The 20,852-nt window shown below is 35.6% G+C and overlaps 1 protein-coding gene across 1 annotated transcript in view; it reads right to left on the bottom strand.

Moving 5' to 3' along the window:
• Positions 1 to 19,868, bottom strand: part of CD226 (CD226 molecule) — a gene marked incomplete at both ends in the record, with an annotated part of 42,155 nt that extends 22,287 nt beyond the window's left edge. The window contains 4 exon segments of the mRNA XM_010080559.1: positions 15,777 to 15,846; positions 16,196 to 16,299; positions 17,517 to 17,784; positions 19,669 to 19,868. Coding sequence (XP_010078861.1) covers positions 15,777 to 15,846; positions 16,196 to 16,299; positions 17,517 to 17,784; positions 19,669 to 19,868 — 642 coding nt within the window.
• Between the last annotated feature and the right edge of the window lie 984 nt (positions 19,869 to 20,852).

Below are 20,852 nucleotides of genomic sequence, written 5' to 3'. Positions count from 1 at the left end.
CTGCTGAAGTCACTTGTTTTATTTATTAGTTTCTTAAAAGTTACATTATTTGCAGAAACTTGAAAGTTTCATTTTAACGAAAGAAAAATGAAAGCAGAAAGACTTCAAGGTTCTCACACAAATCCATTATTGAGACAGGAAATGGACCTTTCTGTTTCAGAGCACAGCCATTCTCATACACATTATTTTTCCTGAATTATCCTTTTCCTGGTTCAGCTCTACTTTTTTCGTCCATCATGTTGCTAAAAAAAAAAATTAGGCTTGTACTTTAAAGCTGTTAAAAGTTAGTTTAAGGAAATGAATGTTGCTGGATTTTTTCTTTTGCTGGCAGAGTTTTACAGAGCTGTTTCCTAAACAACACCTTCAAATACAGTCTGGATGTGAAAACTTCCTGCAGAGGCAGCTCAGTCAAGGTTGAGGCTATCCTTAATTATAGGATGTTGACAGCTCAGACATGTCTCCAAGAAGGATCTGAAACATATATGACAAAGAAGCTTATAACTTTAAAAATGGCCTTCAAAATCCAGGGAGAAAGGTAAAGAGGGTAAACAATGCATCTTTTGTATATCGCATCTTTAACCTCTTTTGTTGGTGCATCCAAGACCTGACACAGCCTACCTTTCCAGCGAAGAATGTTATCTCGTGTCTTTTTCTTAGGACCTTTTTGTGCCCCTTTGTTGGGAAAAAGCTTGGTAAACAGCAAAACAGCAGTTTATAATTTTCTGACAATGCACGTCTCTCTCCTACAAGATCAACTCTCAAGCAGCTAATGCTATCTAACATCTCACACACACAAAAAAACCACCCAGAGGAAACCAAAGGAAACCAGCCCAAACACCAAATGTCAAACCCAAATATTCTTGAGGTAGTGGTGATGATGTGCAAAAGCAGAAAATCAGGTCACTGCTTGTTGTTAGTTATTTCTAGTTCAATGAGTTCTGCACATTGCTTTTTCTTCTTTAAAAAACAAAAAAGGGGTGTGGTGGGGGGTGTCATTGGGCAACATAGATGGAAACTGCTGGTGGTGCTGCCTGACAAGAGCTGGGTACGCTCAGGCAGTGAGATGGAGATGAGGGAGGAAGCCATGTGCTCACCATGCAGGTGCTGGCTGGAGGAGCCCGGAGCAGATGAGATAGGATCCCGAAGCAGACTCAGGAGCTCCATGTCAGGATCCTTCACTGGCTCAGTGGTGGGTGTGGGGGGGTTTCAGCCAGGAGGGGTGGAGAGACCTTGCAGCCTCTCAGGGAGAGAGCTGCTCCCGTGAGGACACAGAGTTTGGGGAAAAAAATTATTTTCAAATTCTCTTATTTAGTCCGTCACACCTATAAGATTTGAGATTTGTCTTTTTACAGATTTGCTTTGTTCTAGGTCATTACTTGTGTTCTGAAGAAATGCAGACAAGGGCACCCAGCTTTTACCTTGGTATGGTGTCATCAGGGAAAGCAGCGTTAGTTCCTACTCAAAGGTCCTGCTGAGTTAGTGGTCAGTTACACAGAAGGGGTTGTGTTCAGACTACCTTGGCATAAGTGCATGTCCACTTGTTTTCTTCTTCTTGATCTTTGGCTGGTTTTAAATGTTCTGAGAGGTATCAACCCAGCCACTCAGCCCCTCAAAAGAAGCATACTTCAGAACAAACAAGCAAACTCTTCCCCTACAAATACACTGCTTAAAGATATTCAAAATAGAAAACAAGCAAACAAAAAATTCTAGCAAACTTTTGAACAAATAAGGGACAGAACTCTCCTCGCTCTAGGGGGAAAAATAATCTTGGAGAAGGGATTAAGAAGAACACAGAAACTATGTAAGAACAACTACCTCCTACTAAATCTTGACATAAGTAATGAAATGGAAGAATCAACAAAACCTAAATTAAAATTCTGTCCTATTGTCATTAATTAAAATAATGTGTTGTGTTTAGAGTTATTATATTTTTTTACCTTTACATTCCCATATACCAATACATAGCAATTTCTCAAGTAAAAATCCCTTTCCCACTAAAATCTAGAACAGATGTTTTGTGAGCATACCTTCGCTTTACAGAAGTTTGTTTGCTTAGGCAAAGCTGAACAAAACTGTAGAGCTTTTTCAAGAAAGGTATCACAAACAACTATAAATTAATGGAAAACCAAGGAATATCTGCTGCAATCATTTGTTTTAGTAGAAATAGCATAATTGTACCATAAACTCCTGCCCAATTCACTACAGCATATTTTATCTGGTTAATGCTAATATAGTTCCAAGGAAATTGATGATATTTATACTGACATAAAGCTGTGGTGAGTCATAGTCTCAATTAGTCTCTTCAGTTCAAGAAGGAATGAGAGATTTTTCTTTATTTTCTAAAATTTAGCCTGCAACCATGTTAATGGATTTCAAAACCTGAAAGTTTAATTACATCTATAGGGCTTCAGAGCACCCATTGCAGAATCATCACAAGTTATTTTATGAGGATTTTTTTTTTTTATTGAATCATTGTGACTGCATAGGTCTTTTGTTTCATTAATGTGTTCATAACAGAAGGCACTGATCTCTGACAGATTTTTTTTTTAAATTGTGTGTGACCTGTAGGAGTCATAAAATGCCTGTAAAGTAGCAGAGCTTCTCAAAAAAGGCTTATCAACTATCCTAATGTAACTATCCTAAAGTATTGATTCTGCTATAAATTAAAAATATGATGTTTTTATTTTTATGGTTAGGTTTAATTCCCCTTAGTCGAAATCAGGTGTGAAGCCCCTGCCAGTTTGAAATTTAAACAGATAGTGTGAGGCAAGCCTTGCTAGAATAATTTTAAAGAGTTGGTTGACTGAATTTAGGTTGATCAGAAATAACAAGAGACCTTGGTTTCACAGGCAGTGCATTCTTAAAGATCTAAAGGACATGGGTCCTTGTGCACACACTGGACTGTCACACATACAACTTCAGCTTTCAGGTTATTCAAGATAATAGGTGGGAACAAGATCTCCGAGGTCAAAACAGCATTTATCAACTTCCTTGCAGTAGCATTTGTATCCATTACAAACTATATTTATTTTGCAATGAGGAATGTGGATATACAGCATTAATATTTTTGTTTGATTATTTTTCAAAGCATAAGATGAAAGACACACTATATTGTTATAGTTGTGTTTTGTCCCTGTATTCCTGGGATTGAGAGTTTTGTGTGCTGGTTTTTGTTGTTTCTGTTGTAGATGATGGTAAATGATATTTCCTGGATATTATGTTTCAGTCTTAATGGTCCTTTTTTTTTTTTTTTCACAACTGAATCAACTGTTTTTTCTACTAAGTCCGAGATGAATACATATATGGCCCCCTTTCATTTAAGTAGAAATTCTATTCCTTCAAAAAACACATATATAATAATATACAGAATGTGGCAGCTGACTTAATTCATCAAATGGTGAATAAATTCTTCTGAGAACAAAGATACAGAGTTCCTGTCATTCTGATATTAACCATTCTTTATACAGAATATGTGACATCAAAAGCATCTTAAATAGTTCTCAGTTTGCTTTTCTGAAAAGATTTTGACAGTGTTAATTACTTCTGCTAACAGAAATTTCTGACACTTATATGACCTTGTGCTGCATTTGAAAAAGGCTGTTGTGTTTGGTGTACTGACAGATCCAATGACAACCCCAGGAAATGAAATGAAACAAAACAAAATTTAGGATTAGCATTGTTAGCTACCAAGTAAGGCATTTCCACAGACTTCACCAAAACATAGATTTTACTTCTTCTGTGAGGGGACTTCTGCACAAAGAAATTAATTCTGTTTAATGTAGTAATAACATGACCCTATTGCAAGAGAGAACAGAAGCACAAAACTCTACTCACTGCCCCGTGAAGCAGCCAGCCTGGCTTTACAGATGGATGATCTGCTCACTGTTTGTCTGGGACAGAAGATGGCGGTGGACTTGTGCACCATTTCACTCTCCACTGGTCAGCAATGGATTATCTGTAATTCTAAAACAGATTGTGAAATCAGAACAGACAGAAAAATTCTAACTAAGCCCAAGAAGAGCTACTATCAAAATGTAGGAGAATGACACAGTGGGGATGTTGTAAGAAGAAGAAATATGGAACTGTCAAAGTAGATCAACGTGTATTCTCTTTATGTTCCACAGAAAAGATCATGGGCCTTGCTGTACATGAAACTTGTGCCTTTACAGTGGCATGGTTAGAGTAATGCCATCGTCCTTGGACAGGTGAATTTGTACCAACACAAAGTCATGTTTATTCATCACTCATGGTTTCATTCATGTATGAGAACGTGAATATATACATGAACATAATATATATACTTTACATAGTATGTTTGTAAAAAAGTTACTAATAATATTGTTACATTGATAATAAAAAAATCCATCTTACAGTACTGTGACTATGTTGGTATAAAAAGATCCAACATTAAAGTGGTTGGCACAAAATCTGCTAACTGATTGGTAAGTGCTTCGATTGAAATTCATAGGTAAGCCTCAACAAACGCTTCTGGAACTGCAGCAATGGAAAATACAGTAAATGGGTCATTGTTAACCACAGAGAAAAAAAAAAAAAAGGGAAATAAAGATCAAACACAAAATTCAAACAAACTATGATGTCACAGATAGTTGCTGTTTTCACAGGTATTTATAGCTGTGATCCTTTGAACTTATTTTGTACAATATCAGGCTATTTTACCTGTTACGCCATTTCTTTTTCCCTCTCCTCTCCTCTCCCTCTCTCTGTCTCTCTCTTCTCACTTTTTTAATATACAGTTTCACTTAGATTTCAAAACCTTGGTTTAGCACTTGTCACCTACCACTGTTTCCAGATGGCCATTTTATCTCTAACTGAAAATAAAATTATGCCAGCATGTTGGAGAGAAAGAACAGAGTATTTTAAAGAGTCACATGAAGAAGTGCGTAGGCTGTTAAGGATTTTTCTTCTGATACATTATTGCAAATACACTCCTGGCACAGCATAAGGAGATTTATTACTATTAAGAGATGTTTCAGTTCAGAGGGAGAATAAAATAATCCACCCTGAAGAGCTTCATTCTGGGTGATTATGTTTTGACCTCAATTCCTGCTATATTCCCTAGTGAATTTGTCTATACAATAATGTTTCCCTTGCTGGGACCTAGTCCAACACCACCTAAAGTTAGATATTTCTGTTGATTTTTATGGTCTATGGCTTCTTGAAATAATTTGTTGTTAAATCCATAACAGGTTTTTTTTCGTGCTCATTGTTCTGTCATGAAATGTTTTTAAAAGCACACTGGATAAAACCCACAATGTTAAACCACATGTTTAACTACATACAGACTCTGAATAATACTGGTGGAAGAATACAAACCCTTACAATCTATACACAACTGCTACATTTTTTTCTTGTTTATATTCTTAAGGGATGCAAACTTCCTGTCACTAAGAAAGTCAAATTTAAAAATAATATTCAAAGGCATTTTTCTGACTCTGGTCTCAATCATTTTGCCATTTAAAGCTGTATAAAAAGAGATGCTTTATTCAAACTGGGGTGGGGGTTGCCCTGCTGATGTATGATAAATGCAATAAAGGCAAACAATGCAACAGCAAACTACTGCCAACACCCAAAGTGAGCAGAAATAGTTTTTCTCCTATAAATGTTAAAGGCAAAAGTAGTAAGGAAAGATTTTCATAAACCATCATTAGTTTTATGATAAACATCACCACATACTTTCAAGTAATTCTTGTTTAGGCCACTGTCTGTTTACTGACTTTGCCCCCGCCCCCAGCACAGGGTGCAGATGGGGAGGGAGGACGAGCCTGGAGCCGCAGATGCAGCCACAGGCTTCGCAGCACCCCAAAACCTCAGACCACTTCCCACTGGCTGGTTCAACTTTCTTGTATTCTGAATGGCTCCACTCCTTCTCATGTATTAATACACCTTTTTTTGTAGAGTTGCTTTGCAAACTTTTAGGTATTGCACAGTAAATTCAGACAATGGAATGTTTTTCACTCAAGTGTAGCATTTTTATTGGGTCAGAAAGCAGCATGCAGGTGAATTTAATTTTTCTTTTTTAAAAACATTTTTAATGCTGGAAAATTTACATTTTTCAGGTGCAAAGAAATCACACAAAAGGGTCTAAGGAACAGTTTTTTTGAGCTCTGGATTAATGAGCAGCTGATATCTTAATTTACACAAATAGACAAAAAAATCACAACAAGTTTCAGAAAAAATGCAAATTCCAGTAACACAGTTTCTACCTGCAGGAGAAGCTTGCATTGGTCCTTCAAACTTCAGGGTTATTTACCATTTATGAAAACTTTAAACCTGCAGAGAATCTAATCATAAAGGCAGCAAAGCTTGTGCGTAGTCTCAGGACTCACCAAATTCCGGGTTCAGTAAGGCTCAGAAATTCAGATAAAGTAGGTTTAACTGGAAGCAATGCAAAGTTTTTATTCAGGTGCTGTTATTCAGCTCTGGAAGACACCTTTCCGGAAAAGTCTCCTGATGGGCAAGAAAAACTCTGGCTGAGAAGGAGGAGTGAGTCACGGTCCAGCTGCCACAGCAATGGGAAAGGGCCTGCCCTGCAAATCCCCAACTACAGAGACCTGGAATGACAACCGAGAGGAAAAGACAATTTTCCGCTTCCTGATTTGGTAAAAATTAATTTCTGAAGTGGAAACACTTTGAGCTTTTCTACAGCACCCTAAATATGGATTTACATGATGAGTACTGCTATCTGATGCGAGCATGTTGGTTACCTCAGTTGCGAGTGCATCTTTCTCAGCTCATCTAGATGTCGACAACTGTGTTCTCTCAAAAGAGCTTTTGAAGAGGGTTTGTGGTTTTTTGGGTTTTTTTTATGCCTTAATATTGTTCAGGTTTTGGTTTATCATTTGGTTTGTGACTGGCACCAAGCCACACTAACTGGTCCTTGAAGTCAGTAGCAGCCTGTGATGCAGACCTAACACAAGAAATTAAACTGAGGAGACATGTTCTTGTCCTTAAACTCAGTTAGCAGGCCTCACCTAAATTGGCTAGCAAGTTTTTAAGAATGCACAATTATTACTCATGGATCTAAAAAAAGGATGATCGTTTAACTCCCTGTATGTGTAAGACACTGGGCTACAGGCAGTGCGGACATCCCTGCTCCTGCATCCTTCGTCCTGCACCCTTCTGCTCTGCCTCCATGGAGCTCTGCAGTGCTCTGTAGGCTATTGAAGGAGTGAGAACAGAAAATATTTGGGTTTAAAAGGCATTCCTTGTTGCTGATGATCACACAAGTACTTCAACTCCAGGTGTCTTCTGAAAGTATTCTCAATTAGGAAGCATTTCTAAAACTGCCTTTTTAAAGAAAGATAGGCAACACCAGTGAAAAATTGCAAGGCATGTAAATTACTTATTTTAGTGAACAAAATCTTGTATTAACTACATGAAGCACTGGGAATTGCCAGCCTGTATTCTGATGGCTTCAAATGCTTCGAACATTCAACTCTCTAGCAGTGTTTCTTGTGTCATGCTACCCTACACTTCATGGGGTTTTTAGAAGCAATTTTACTATAGAAAAAGAAAGAAAAGAAAAGAAAAGAAAAGTTTTGGCTGCCAGTAAGAAGCAAAAGCTCTTACAGAAAGTAAGTATAGATACATATTCCTTGTGGGTTCAGATCTATTCTGTATTGGTCATAAAAACTGCCTGTTGTGACTTGATCAGTCCTAACTGGTTGACTATTTTATTTCACATGCATACACAAAATATTTTTCTCCCAAGTTTTCTATGAGTTTTTCACTTTTAGAATTCTTGCCCTTACTTCTTTTTCTGCTGTTCTTGCTAAATATTAGATCAGAGAAAATGCTAAAATTTTATTTTAAAACAGTAAGTTAGCCATAAATTATTTTACAGAAAGCAGTCATGTAATACGCATGATTTGGGGTTGTTAACCTCAGGCTTCTCAAAACAGAGTATCAGCTTTAATACTAACCGTCAGAAATCCCCTTACAGAGTGATTGTTTTGAAAGCAAGCATGACTTGGCCAGCATTAATTGTGAAATGAAGTAGAGCAGATTTTCTTGACCCTCTTTCTTCTTTTCCAAAAATCCTGTCCAGCTGAACTTGTATTGCACTAAAATTTTTCACAAATCAATGAGAAAAACAAACAGCTTCTGTCTATCTTTGTCAGCAATAGACCAAGAATATTTAAGGCATGCTTAAACCATCTTCTACCTCATTTTCAGAGAGAAGCAACAAACAAATTGTAACTTGGTTGCAGTTTTTCGTTCTTATCAATAAAGTCAGAAACTGCATTCAACCAGAACTTTCCCGCTCTAAATAAAGTGAATCAGTAGTCTTTGGCTAGTGCGTCACTTTAAGAGATGTAGGTGAATGCAGTCTGTCCTGTCACTTTGACTTTAGGCTCAACTCTGTCTCCTCATGGCTTGTGATCTCAGCCATGTAAGACTTGGGCTGATTCTCTCCTGGCATATCTTGACGGTGAAATAGCTATTAAGTTTTGAGGATATTACTTATTTCAGTTGTGAAATTGTTGTGAGCTTTTGGTTGGGTTTTTTTTCACCATATATCTTAAAGTCTCACAACATCCAACTAAATAAAATACTACATATGAGTTGATAAAAAACTATGTCTAATCAGCTACATCAGATTATACATCTGGAAATGTTTTGTTTGCCATAAAATGCTTATTAAACAAGTATTCCAACAAAATCAAAGAAATTGTGCTTGCAAGTTTAAGTACTGCATGCAGTGATACGTTTGGGTAAAGCACTTCAAACATTGCACCACTGTTAATATGCGTAATTTAGCATTAATAAAATATTTTCACTTATGATAAATAACTGTCACAACTATTTACTGTACCAATTTCTTGCACTAGATTTGCAAAGGAAGGAGGCAAGGTTAGCAAAGTTTTCAGCTTTTTGCAGAGAAAAGCCTGTTGTCTAAGTTGCAGGGCATACCTGTGGCAGGTTAAAAATACCAAAAAGGGACTTGTATGCATCATCCATGCTTTGTAAAACCACAGACACAAAACCCCAGATACCTGCTAGCTTCTTGAAAATCATCAGTTGCATTTGGTAGCAGGAATTACTGTTAACCTCCGAGATCTCAATAAAATCATGTTGTCGTGGTTTTACCAAAATCAGGACACACGAATGCTGGTCTTAAGCTAGATAAAGAATAAACAACAGATGCTGCTTAAAGCACTGCTTAAAAAAAAATAAAAAATAAAAAATTGCAATAATGCATGTACTTTTCAACAAACTAAAAAGGTATATTGAAATGTGTTTGGATCTGATCTAATTTTTAAAAATCAACATTGTATTCCAGATTAGTTTCATAACAATGGCTGATGATTTAAATGGCACAACTATTCAAATTAAGAAGCATTAGAAACGCCAAATCAAATTCAACATTCATGTATTCAATGGAATCACTCGCCTGAATAATTTAGATTTTTAGCCCTAAATAATGCATTACTGGAGGAAAAAGGTAGATAATGGTGTGTCAGTAATCCAAACCAAAGAAAAACAGACAGAATAAAAGCAGAAAAACACCAACATTGAAGTTACTGAAAATTTATTAGTGTCCTCTGAAAAAATATAAAGACCTAAAAAAGTATAAAAAATAAAAATCATAAAAATGCAATATTAATCAAAAATCTATTTATGAGTCTCCTGAGATTTCTTTACTTATTTTCAAGTGAAGTGGAAAAGAAATGTAAAAATTTTGTGCAACATAATCTGAAGCTGTTTCCAAACACCTACCTCCGTCACATATTTATGAAAACTTCCAACTCCAACTGTCTGCCAACATTTCTATTTTGAATAAAATTATAGAATCATATGCAAAATTAATATGTAGTATTGATTTCTATTAAATTTATATTTCTGCTCTGCAAAGACTTGCACACATATCTTAAACACTGAGGACCAGGATCTAAAAACATAAAACTTCATAGTCCTGCTGGAAAGATGACATAATGTCCAGATTGATTACTCAGAATTGATCCATGTGTTTACAAAGAATGAGTATATTTGTGAATGTGAGCATGTTTGTTTGCTGTAAATCCAATGCAACTTGCCTCTCTCCATTCTGGATGCAGGAAAAAGCAGGTGCTGTGAGAAACTCCTCTTCCAGTGAAAACGGGACTAGCTTTCACACTGTACACTTTTTTTTCTTGAACAGGTTGTGGCAGCTAGGATAGAGTTGGCAGGGTAAACATGCAGCTGGATAGTAAACTGAATTGTAAAATCCCTTCTGTTAATCTTCAGCACCTAAAACACCAGTTACAAGATGTGGCCAAGAGTAGCTGGCACTGAGACAGAGGGCACAGACTGACTCTTATCCATGGGGCTTGCTTACACACCAGGGAGACTAACCAGCTCTTGGCGATGTCCAGGGGCCACGCAGACTTGCTGAATGAGGTCAGGTAATCACCAAAAAGTGAAGAGAATGTGATAAATTAAGAACACACCCTTCTACAGCATGGCCAGAGAGTCAAAAGAGGAGCTGAAAAATATCGAGGTGGTGTGAAATTACATTTACCACAACTCTTTCTCTTTCTTCTAAGTACTGCTCATATGACTACTGTCGCAGAGGTGTAGCTGTAAATGATCACTCTAGGAGGCCATCTGGGGGAAAGATTTGAAGGGATCACATTATTTTTTACGACCAGAAGAAAACTCTAGTGAACTGTAGTGTCCCTAGACTCCCTAGAGGATAGCAATCCTCAGGTGTCTTCTAACCATTTTTTTTTTTCCCTAGAAGACAGTTATACACTCTCTGAAGGACAATCAGATCTGAGAAGCTGTCACAGTAGCTTCTACTTTACTGTGAAGGGAAATCTTTATACAAAGCTGGGCCAAAGTTAGTATAGAAAATTCCCCTCCCCACTCTGGCCAGTACTGTTCCATCATTCCACTAAAACCAGAAGCCTGCAAGTGCAATTTGCAACTTTGATACGGAAAAGAACCAATGAAAAACTCCACCAGGGCCTGTGTATGACTAAGTGAGGAGAATCCATAGTTCCAAACTGCTGGAAAAGCAAAAAAATAGTGCCTTTCTCATAAATGAAATATTTTTCTGAGAATTTTCAAGTAGGCTTGAAAATCTATTACTCAAAGGTTTGAAAACTTTATCAGCAAGACATGACTTAATGTCTCGATTTGCATGAACACACACAATCAAAACTGTTATTTAAGTTTAATCTACAATTTTTTACCACTCAAGCAAAAATGATTTCTTTAAAAGTTTTGAACATGCAATAGATGACACATCATTCTTGTAAAATCTGAAAGCCTCATTTGTAGTGGATTTTACATTCATACCTCTTTTGAATCTAAATAACCTCTTTCTTGATTACAAACTTATCATAAAACAACCAAGTAAGAGCATAATATATCTGCAGTTAGTGTAAATGGTAATTGTGTTCTCCTGGACAAGGATTTTCAAGACACTCCTATCTTGCGTGGCCACGCTTTTTATTAGAGAAACTAGATGCATGCTGGATACTACCATTTAAATTCTACAATCTATTTAGGGAATCCATCTCCACTTTTGTTGCACTTTCCTCTATAGGATAAGAAATGAATTTACATCTCTTAAAATTTGAAGGTAGTTTAGGATTTAATTTTCCTGGAAAACCCAAACATGATAAATACCACATCCTTGAAAACAAATGCATTTCCAAAATTTTGAAAGTAAGCTTAACTGTGAACAAGGTCTCAATATTTTAAATTTTCTTTCATGAAAGATATTAAGACTAAAGGTTATTTTGAGGCTAATTGTGCTAGTCTAAGTGACAGTGAACAGAAATTACAGGGTCATTTAGTTTTAACATGCAGGGAGACAGGATGCAGCTAGCTGCTGAACATCCCTGATTTTTGAGGGAAAAGGTGATGAAGAGAGCGCTGTCCTTTAAATAAATAAGTAAATAAATCTTGCCTTAATCCTGAAGGAGGAACATTGAGTATTCTGTGAAGACTTTGTACACAAAGTGAACAGAGATTTGATGAACATGCCCTTAGAGACTAAATATTGGTTTGATTTTCCTGAGAAGCAACACCAAACAGAAGTAGTTACTTATGCCATTGCTACAGTTGCTTCTGACACTTGTAAAATGTTGCAAAATACTGAGAAAATAGAGGTTAGATCTATGCTCATTCTGGATAAACACAGTGCTCACACTAAGGTTTACTGTAACAACAAATGTATTAGCAATTTATCCAGATTTTTCAATGTAATTTCAAGAATTTGCACAGCTCAGTAAAAGAGAAACGTTTAATAGAAAACAGGCATCCAGTTCTTTTACATTCTTACTATATTGTACTTGCATTTAATGAAGTCATTCAACTATACAGCCCTATTTCACCTCACTAGATCCATGTGTATTTCTACATTTTGAAAGAGCTCTTGCCATACTTGCTGAGTGGTTACTTCCATTGGAACTAACTTGGCATTGAGTGCTCTCATTTTATGTGTCTATGAAAAAGAAAGCAAACTGGCTAACAATCTGCATTTTGACTTACAACCTGATTTTTGAGAGTCATCAGGGTTCAGTTTGCTGAAACATAAGTCTCTGCAGAAAACTGGCACTTGCTAGACTAGTCTGAGGGCAAGAGATGCCCCGCCACACACACACACCAAGCCCAGACAGCAAACGCTGACTTGCAGAGCTGTCTGCTGTCCTTAAGTGTTCCCCTGTTCTGTAGCGTGCTCTTCTGCAATGCTATGGGATGAGCATGACAGCATTTAATAACCACTTTGAAAGTTTCAATAATTATGCAATGTATCAAGTGGAAAATAATCAGGCTCTGGTGGTCTTTGCTTTTTGTTTGGTGGAGGAGCAGGAGCTGATAATTACATTTCTAGTAACGATTTAACCCAGCCACTATAAGCATCACACATCAGCTCAATAGTATCGAGTCGCACACTATTTATAAACACTGCAAAAACAAACAAACAAACAAACAAAACCCCTCCCTCAGTGGAAAATGCTTTCATCATCTGTCTAGGAAGAAAAGGCCAATTACAGGTAAACATGGCTTTGCTACATACAAGGAGATGTTACCCAAGTTTTGTTTTCTGTTTACTCACTTTTATCTGTCTCCACCATAACACAAAACTGTATGAGTTGAGGGAAAACTAAACATCTTGCTAGACATTTCAGAAGCACGTTCAGCAAAACTGTCATGTGTTCAGGCATCAGTGTTTAAGCATTTTTCTCTCAAACTCACTTAGCAAAAAATACTGAAAATCTTATGACAATAGTTACATAGCAGCAGTTCAAATAAAACACAGGCCTGGATAAGAGACTGGTTTTTTCCTCAAGGAAAAAGTTTGAAACAAATAGATTGTATCTCAGATATTTTCTACAATGTGATGCACATACCTCACATCCTGAATAATCTACAGTTAAGATAACGGCCAACTTTAGTATCAGTAATTGAGAGCTCCTCTGTAAGTGTTAATACCGTAAAAAAATGCAGCAGTTTGCACTGAAAACTCCTTCAAAACTAAAACACACACAATGCTGTTCTATATCTAAGACATACAGAACATGCACCATGACTGCCAGCATTTTCAGTTCTTGAATCCAAGCAAGCATTGTGCACATCCACAACATTACAAATTACAATCCACCAACAACAAATGCTGATATCAATTAAAAAAAACCCTTTATTAAGACCAATCCCAAACAGCAATTCTAATACTTTACAGCAACAATTTCAATGCATAATTTTAGAAAGTTACTGATTTTTCACATCCTTCTCCTCTGTACATTCCTTCTGTGTACATATTTTACATAGTAGCATCTTTACCATTTTCCACTGGGATTACAGTACAAACACTTTAAACCACATCTAGCTTAAATTCTTTGGTTCAAAGTGATGAACTCCTTCCTCAAAGGTTTCATAAATTTATTCGATAGCCACAAATCCATTAATTAGACGCATGTTCTTTAAATTTCAGGCTCCCATTGAATAAGCTGTCCAATTTCAACATAAGAAGTCATCTGATGATCATTAACAGTCAAGAAGCTGCACTACATTCTCTAAGCATTTTACATAGTAGGCATGTAGCTCATTTTCTTCTGGCTGTGGAGTAGCTAAGAGGAAGAAAAAGCAAGATTTGAACTTCTAGTTGATTCTTAATACAAAATTATTTTTTCAAAGATCACATCAAATGCCTTGCTAGAATTCATGCTATTTTATGATCTTAACCTCTACATTACAGTAGTAAATCAACTACTAATACTGTATGTTGCAAAGTCTGGTTTGGTTTTTAAAAGGCTAGTTTTTTTAGCAGCTTTCCAAGACCCCATTTAGTTGTAACAAATAAAGTGAAACCTGCCTTTTGATTATGCTATGTTACAATGAGGTCATGCCTTGTTCTTGCCAAAACTTTGCCTTGGGTAGGACAAAGTGGAAAATGAAAAATAACAACAGACATTTTGAAAAATTCCCCCACCTGTACTTGGAAGAACAGTCACTGTAACATGATTAAAGCTTTAACAGGGTAGGCTACTTGAGAACCTTAATGCAGGAAAATATAGATGACAACTTCACATGACTGTAAACTGTAACAATTACAGTTGCACAAAATCTTCTATACTCAATATTTTGAAATTTAAATATTTCTTGAATTAAAAATCAATATCTCAGTCTAGGACTTTATGTTCTAAAGTAATACATAAATAAATGGGGATCAATATTATGAGGTGCTAGTCTGTAAAAGCTGCGTATTTCTACCTTATTGATTCAACATAATATTTTGAAAAGTCTCTGATCAGTGGTATTTATGCTATAAAGAACAATACAGACATCTATTTACTAACACAATATCAGTATATGAAATGCATTGTATTATGTTTAACGGACTTAGTAAAGGATGAGTTTGTTACAACGGTACATTGACAAAATCAATGGATTTGGGTGACAGTAGAAGAATAATTATCATGAGATGTTCTAGCAAAAATACATCTCCTCGTTATTAAGATACTTCTGTGGCAATTTTGTTGTAAAAAATATTATGGGAACTTGGTATTATAAGCTCCCCAATTGATAATCCTATTTCAATACATCTTTAGAGGAAATAAAATCAGAAGGAAAACTCATTGGCTTAAAATGAGACATTTGCACGTTTTTGCAAGATCACAGTCTTAATGTGACTAACAACCAACAAACCCATTATTAGCTAATGAAGCTCCAGCTACACACCAGTGCTTGAACATCTTTCAAAATTAATGCTCTTGAGCTGAAGATAGTAACCTATCATATAAAAGCTATTCAAACAATAGTTATGCTCAATTACTTGAGCAAAAAACTCAAGCTTTCAGAAAGTCAGTTAACTCATGATACAGTATTTTAAGACTGGCACAATGATCTGTTCTGATCCCTTCTCTATGTCGCTGAACACAGTGACATTGAGCACTGTTAAGCAAAGTCAATGCTAAATGAACAATTTTTCTTATCACTAAATTCAAGAATTAACACAGAAGCGTATTGTACAAATAAAGTATTTTGCTGCAAGCATGATCAGACCCATTCTTACAAACTACCCTTAGCAATTACCTGAGGTCTTATTTATAATTTTTTAAGCAAGTGGCATTTTTCTGTATCTGAACTTATAAGATGCCTAACCATAAACTGTATTACTGCTCATGATTTTAGAGACTAAAGTATCCTTTCAAAAACTTGTAACAAAACAAAAACTTATTGCGATGATACAAACTGAAATGTATTAATGATCTACTTGATGGAAAAATACAGAATTGGCATTAGTTGGAAGTAAGACTTACTTTTCTTCACTGAAGAATAAGCCTCATCTATTCTTCTCCTTATTGATGGATTCTTCAAAGTCACTTTTGCCTGTAGCACACACAAACACACAAAATACAATGACTTGACTTTATTCCCCACATGTTCACACAAGTGTAGAAAATGACAATAATTCATCAGAACATGAGATGCAGAAATTTTAGAATTACCATATGACTGTATCATCATATAGATTGCATTTATAAAAGCAGGCACAAATCACAGAGGACAAGCTGCTTCCTTACCATGTTGTTTAACCTCCTAGTCTGAGCAGCTACGTGATTAAAATAATAAAATGGAACTGCTACTGTAACTTTATTTTAATTTAAAGGTTACTGTATTGTTTACAGCATAATAAAAGTAATTCTACAATTTATTCAAGTATTCATCAAATACTAACCTTCTGATAGTTGTGAAGCAAAGCCCAAAGTGATGCTGCTCCTATTCTCTGAACAGCATGACTGTCACTCTCCAAACAGGCAGACAGTACTGCAATTGCTTTATCTAATAAGAAAAAAAACAAACAAAACCCCACATCTAGAAAATATAATCAAAAGCACACAAATATATTTACACATCTCAGTATTTTTATGCTTGGAGTACACTCATACCTATGACAAGTATTGGTATGGCAGAGGAATTACAGAAACTTCATTATCAGATTAATTAAATTCAAATATGCTCACAAAATCAGCGGACTACATTGAAAGAAGTGTTAAAACGAATATAGCAAAAAAACTCCAAGCAATGCTAAAAAATTAAGCCATTGGTAATAAAACATGCATGTTATGCACAACCACCAGCTATGCATAGGAACTGTGTAAGCCCTGAAACTGTTTTCTAACTCCCAGTAGCCACAATTAGAGCCACATCAGGATGGAAATTAAGATGTTTTTATTTTCCTTAGTAATTATTATGCAGATGATTTGTAACCAATGAGAAATATTTGCCACCCCACTGTAGTTGCCTTAATTTCCTAGCCTTGCTCTGAAGCAAGACTCTTCAGGTTTGCTTGTTCACTTCACAATAAAAATTCACAAATTATGTAATGAAATAATGTATGATTGATGAAGGCAACAAATCAGCATCTTGGGGAAAAATGAAAAGCATGGACACAACGGAAAACCTGTAGAGAACTTATAACAAAGACAGGAGCATTCTCTCTGCAATTTGATGGGGGAAAGAAACATGCCTTTTACAAACTATTACGAAAAAAGTTCTGTGCATGTTGTTACATTAAATATATATGCCATGATCATTATCATAAATGTTTTCTGCACATGACAGAACACAAAATAGTTTGTCTCAACATCCATGACTTGCAGGAGCTAATAAGGTTTTGTCCAACTGAAAGACAGGAACTTCAGTTATTTCAAACTGACTGACACAAAGAATTCTTCAACCCCCCTGAAAAACTAGCTGTTTGAGAAAACTGCAAAAATACTTTCTTTCATCTTCTGTAACTATATTCAAATGACCAGTCTTGTGATGAATCTTATTTAAAAAAATTATTTATTTGCTTTTCCCTTTTCTATGTATTATTTTAACTGCTTTACTGCCAAAATATAATTACTTCTACAAAAATAATTTTAATAAAATTGGTTTTCTAAACAACAATATTGAGTTCTTGGTCAGTAACCTAAATTGCAATGAAATTATACTACTCTGGAAGACACAATATTCTCACAGTAAAATAGCTTGTATACCCTTTAGATACTTACCATTAGCTAATACCTTTGGTTTATTAGTTGGACTAAAACATACATTATGTAGAACAAGAAGTGCTAGATGTTGGCTGGTCTTGTGTTTGCATTTACACATTTCCACAATCTGGTCTAAAAAACCATTTATCCTCATGATCATCTGCTGTCCATCTTCTCCAAAAGATATGTTCAGTAGCAGCTTTAGCCAAAGGGTAGACACATTACCAGGATTTTTATTACTTCCTTTTGGTAATGAAAGAGACAAAAAGTTCTGCAGGAAGTTACTCTGTCAGAAGGAAGAAAAAGGATGTTAGAATTTATAGTATTCCATGATTTGTTCACTGCTGTGTGACTTTTCAATCTGCACACTTGACCAAAAGCTAGTACCAATGTTTCACTTACATATTTCAGGGAACCCATTTATTAGTCAAGGATTTTTGAATGAATTACATGCAAAAAGGAATCCACATCTTGGTTAAAAAGTTAATATAATAAAATACATTTTCTTCTGTAATATTTTATGCATTGTAGATACATAAAAGCTGACCCAACACAATATATTTCTTTAAAGGCTAATTCCCAACACTATGTAAGCTTTTTGCTTTGCACTTAGCGTTTCTGCCCAAAAATAAGCTAGAAAAAATTTAACTGAATCAATGCACTACTTACCTAATGTATTCTTGATTCCTTATTTATTATTGCTTGTGTTATTAGCAAATGTTAAAGTTATCATGGAATCATAGAATATTTCGAGTTGGAAGGGACCCATAAGGATCTATAGTACCCTCCCCTCTCCACTGACAGCCATAGTAATGTCCTCTATTTTTGTAAGCTTTGCAGAAAGAGACGTCTGTGTTGATATGGCATACACTATTGCTTCCCAGTCTCAGGGTTTGACTCCACTTTAAGGAGATTCTGAGCAGGTGAAAATCTGCTCCCTGTTGCAAAAGGGAGATGTTCTAACATAACATTCCTATGATGAAAAAGACTAAATATCCCCAACCCTTGACAACACATACAGGCATCTGGCCAAAAGTAAACAGCCCAGGATACAAACTCATTGTGGTTTGCTTCACCTGAATATAATATTGGTCATTTAATTTTCACAGATGGAATTAGTAATTCAACATTGCTTACACTTATGAAAGCAGAGCTCAGGAGACAGAATGAAGACTAAAGGACCATCACACTAGAGTGAAACTCTGAAGACAGTAAAAACCAAAACAATTCACAGAACAGAACAGCTACCATAGAAAAGATCTTAAACTCTTCATTTCTATCGAAGTTTGAGTATCAGCAATTTTGTAACTGTTATGACCAGATTTTTACATAGTTAGCACCACAAAGAGATCATATTTCCCTCTGTCTTCTTTAACAGGTAATTAGGTCCGAGCACAGAACATCGTTAATGTAAAATGAAAGAAACTGTTTTAATTATTAAACTATTATACAAGATGCTAAAAACAAACACTCCTTTTATAATTTCTGTTGTGTTAGCAAAATGTCACCACTATAGTTGATTCTCTACATGTTTTGACTTCTTTTCTCAAGGTGATGAATTTATTTAAACAACCAAAGTTAAATTTAGAAGGAACAGATTTTTCAAAGAACATTTGATAAAAGAGTAAGGACCACTCAATATACAAGTTAAAAAGGGAAAAAAAAGACAGTACCTACATTTATAGAATAAGAATAGATTTCTGCCTAACAATCAATTACTGACATGTAGTACATCTTCTCTAAAACTAATTTTTATAAATATTATGTTTCATACAGCATTCCTAATAATTTATACCATGTTTAATTTTTTGTTTACTCACATGCCAGTTTGTTCTACTCTATGCTCACCTTCATGATCCAGTAGCGATTGCTATCAATATATATGAATATTAAAAATTTTACACCCCTCTGAAACTAAGAGGTTATAAAAAACTCTAGGAAAAAAATGTGTAGTTTCATATGACACTTCTGTCCAGACTATGAATACAACAGAATTACACGCTGCACTTAGGGAGCAGTAACACAACTACACTGAGAAGACACAATGGTTTTGATTCCCACAGAAGGATCTATATATGATCACAGGACACTCACACTGTAACATGAAGATTTTTAAAAAAAGGAAAACACATCCATCACATTGCTAAAATCAAGAATATTATTTACTTACCTTCTGAATAATGGCTTTACAGTCATGACACAGAGCAAGGTTTGAAAGAAGACAAAAGACCACGTGCTGAATTGGGCTATTATCATTTGACACTTGGGAAGCCAATTTCACGATGTTATGCATTAATGAATTGCCAGCTGGACTTCGTGCAGACGGGAGTGATGATTGTCCACTAGTGGCCCAACAAAGTGAAGCACAACCTTAAAGAAATGAAACGTTCATCATATGAGAAATGTACATGTACATTAAAAAAAATCTACAGAAAGAGCAGTCTAACAGCTCAAAGACTGAGATGGGACTTTTGAAAGGATTGTTGTTTTTTTTTTTTTGAACCACAGTGAAGTCAATGGTACAGGCTTTGGATAGAAACATGCCTGAATGTGTCAGTTTACAGGATAGGCATCTACTATTCCATTGTTCTAGATTCTAAGAGATGATTCTTCTGTCAGAGAGAGGTCATTGCTCCATCTCAGAAAGTCTCTTTAAAAACTGGCACACTGTATCTAAGGCGCTGTACAATTATTTGGCATCAGAATCTGAAGGGACCCTCTGACACTGGTTCAAAAAAAGAGGTCTTTATACTTCTGCAAGGTTTAATAAGTTTCTTAAAATATTTTTCTGAGAAATAAAAGCACTGTCTGCATCTGTCATGACCTTGTACTACAGTAACATGCAAAATCCTGTGCTACAAAGCTACAAGCTCAAATTAATACAGCAACAGGGAACAACTAAGTTACCAATATGATGTTTGTGCACAAATATGCATATATACCTTTTTATTTAGTGGCATTTGACATCTGCAACAACAGTTCTTACATGGCAAAAGTAAACAAAAAGAAGGCAGTTTTTAATTGTTACAAACATCCACATGCATTTCTTTGTCTGACTACACCAAGGGGAAGTGGTTAACCAGTTTAGAATAGGTAGGTTTAGTTCACCTCATAAGTCAACTATTCCGAACAGAAAGAAATAACATGATTAACCTAAAACCACTTGCCCTTAGTAGCAATGAAAATAAAAATGCAGCCTAGAGTCACTGAGAGTTAAGGAACAAGAAAGGCCGTCAGAACTTAAGCTTGATTTCCAGTACATAACAGGACATTACACTTTATTTTTATATTCTGTGGTTGATTAATACATATTTGACCTTTTTTTCAGTCCATATTAAAAAAACATATATATAT

The sequence above is a fragment of the Pterocles gutturalis genome, unplaced genomic scaffold (genome assembly GCF_000699245.1).
Source record: "Pterocles gutturalis isolate BGI_N339 unplaced genomic scaffold, ASM69924v1 scaffold22884, whole genome shotgun sequence".
Lineage (NCBI taxonomy): Eukaryota > Metazoa > Chordata > Aves > Pterocliformes > Pteroclidae > Pterocles > Pterocles gutturalis.
The sequence above is the reverse complement of the archived record's forward strand: the minus strand, read 5'-3'. Positions and strand labels throughout refer to the sequence as shown.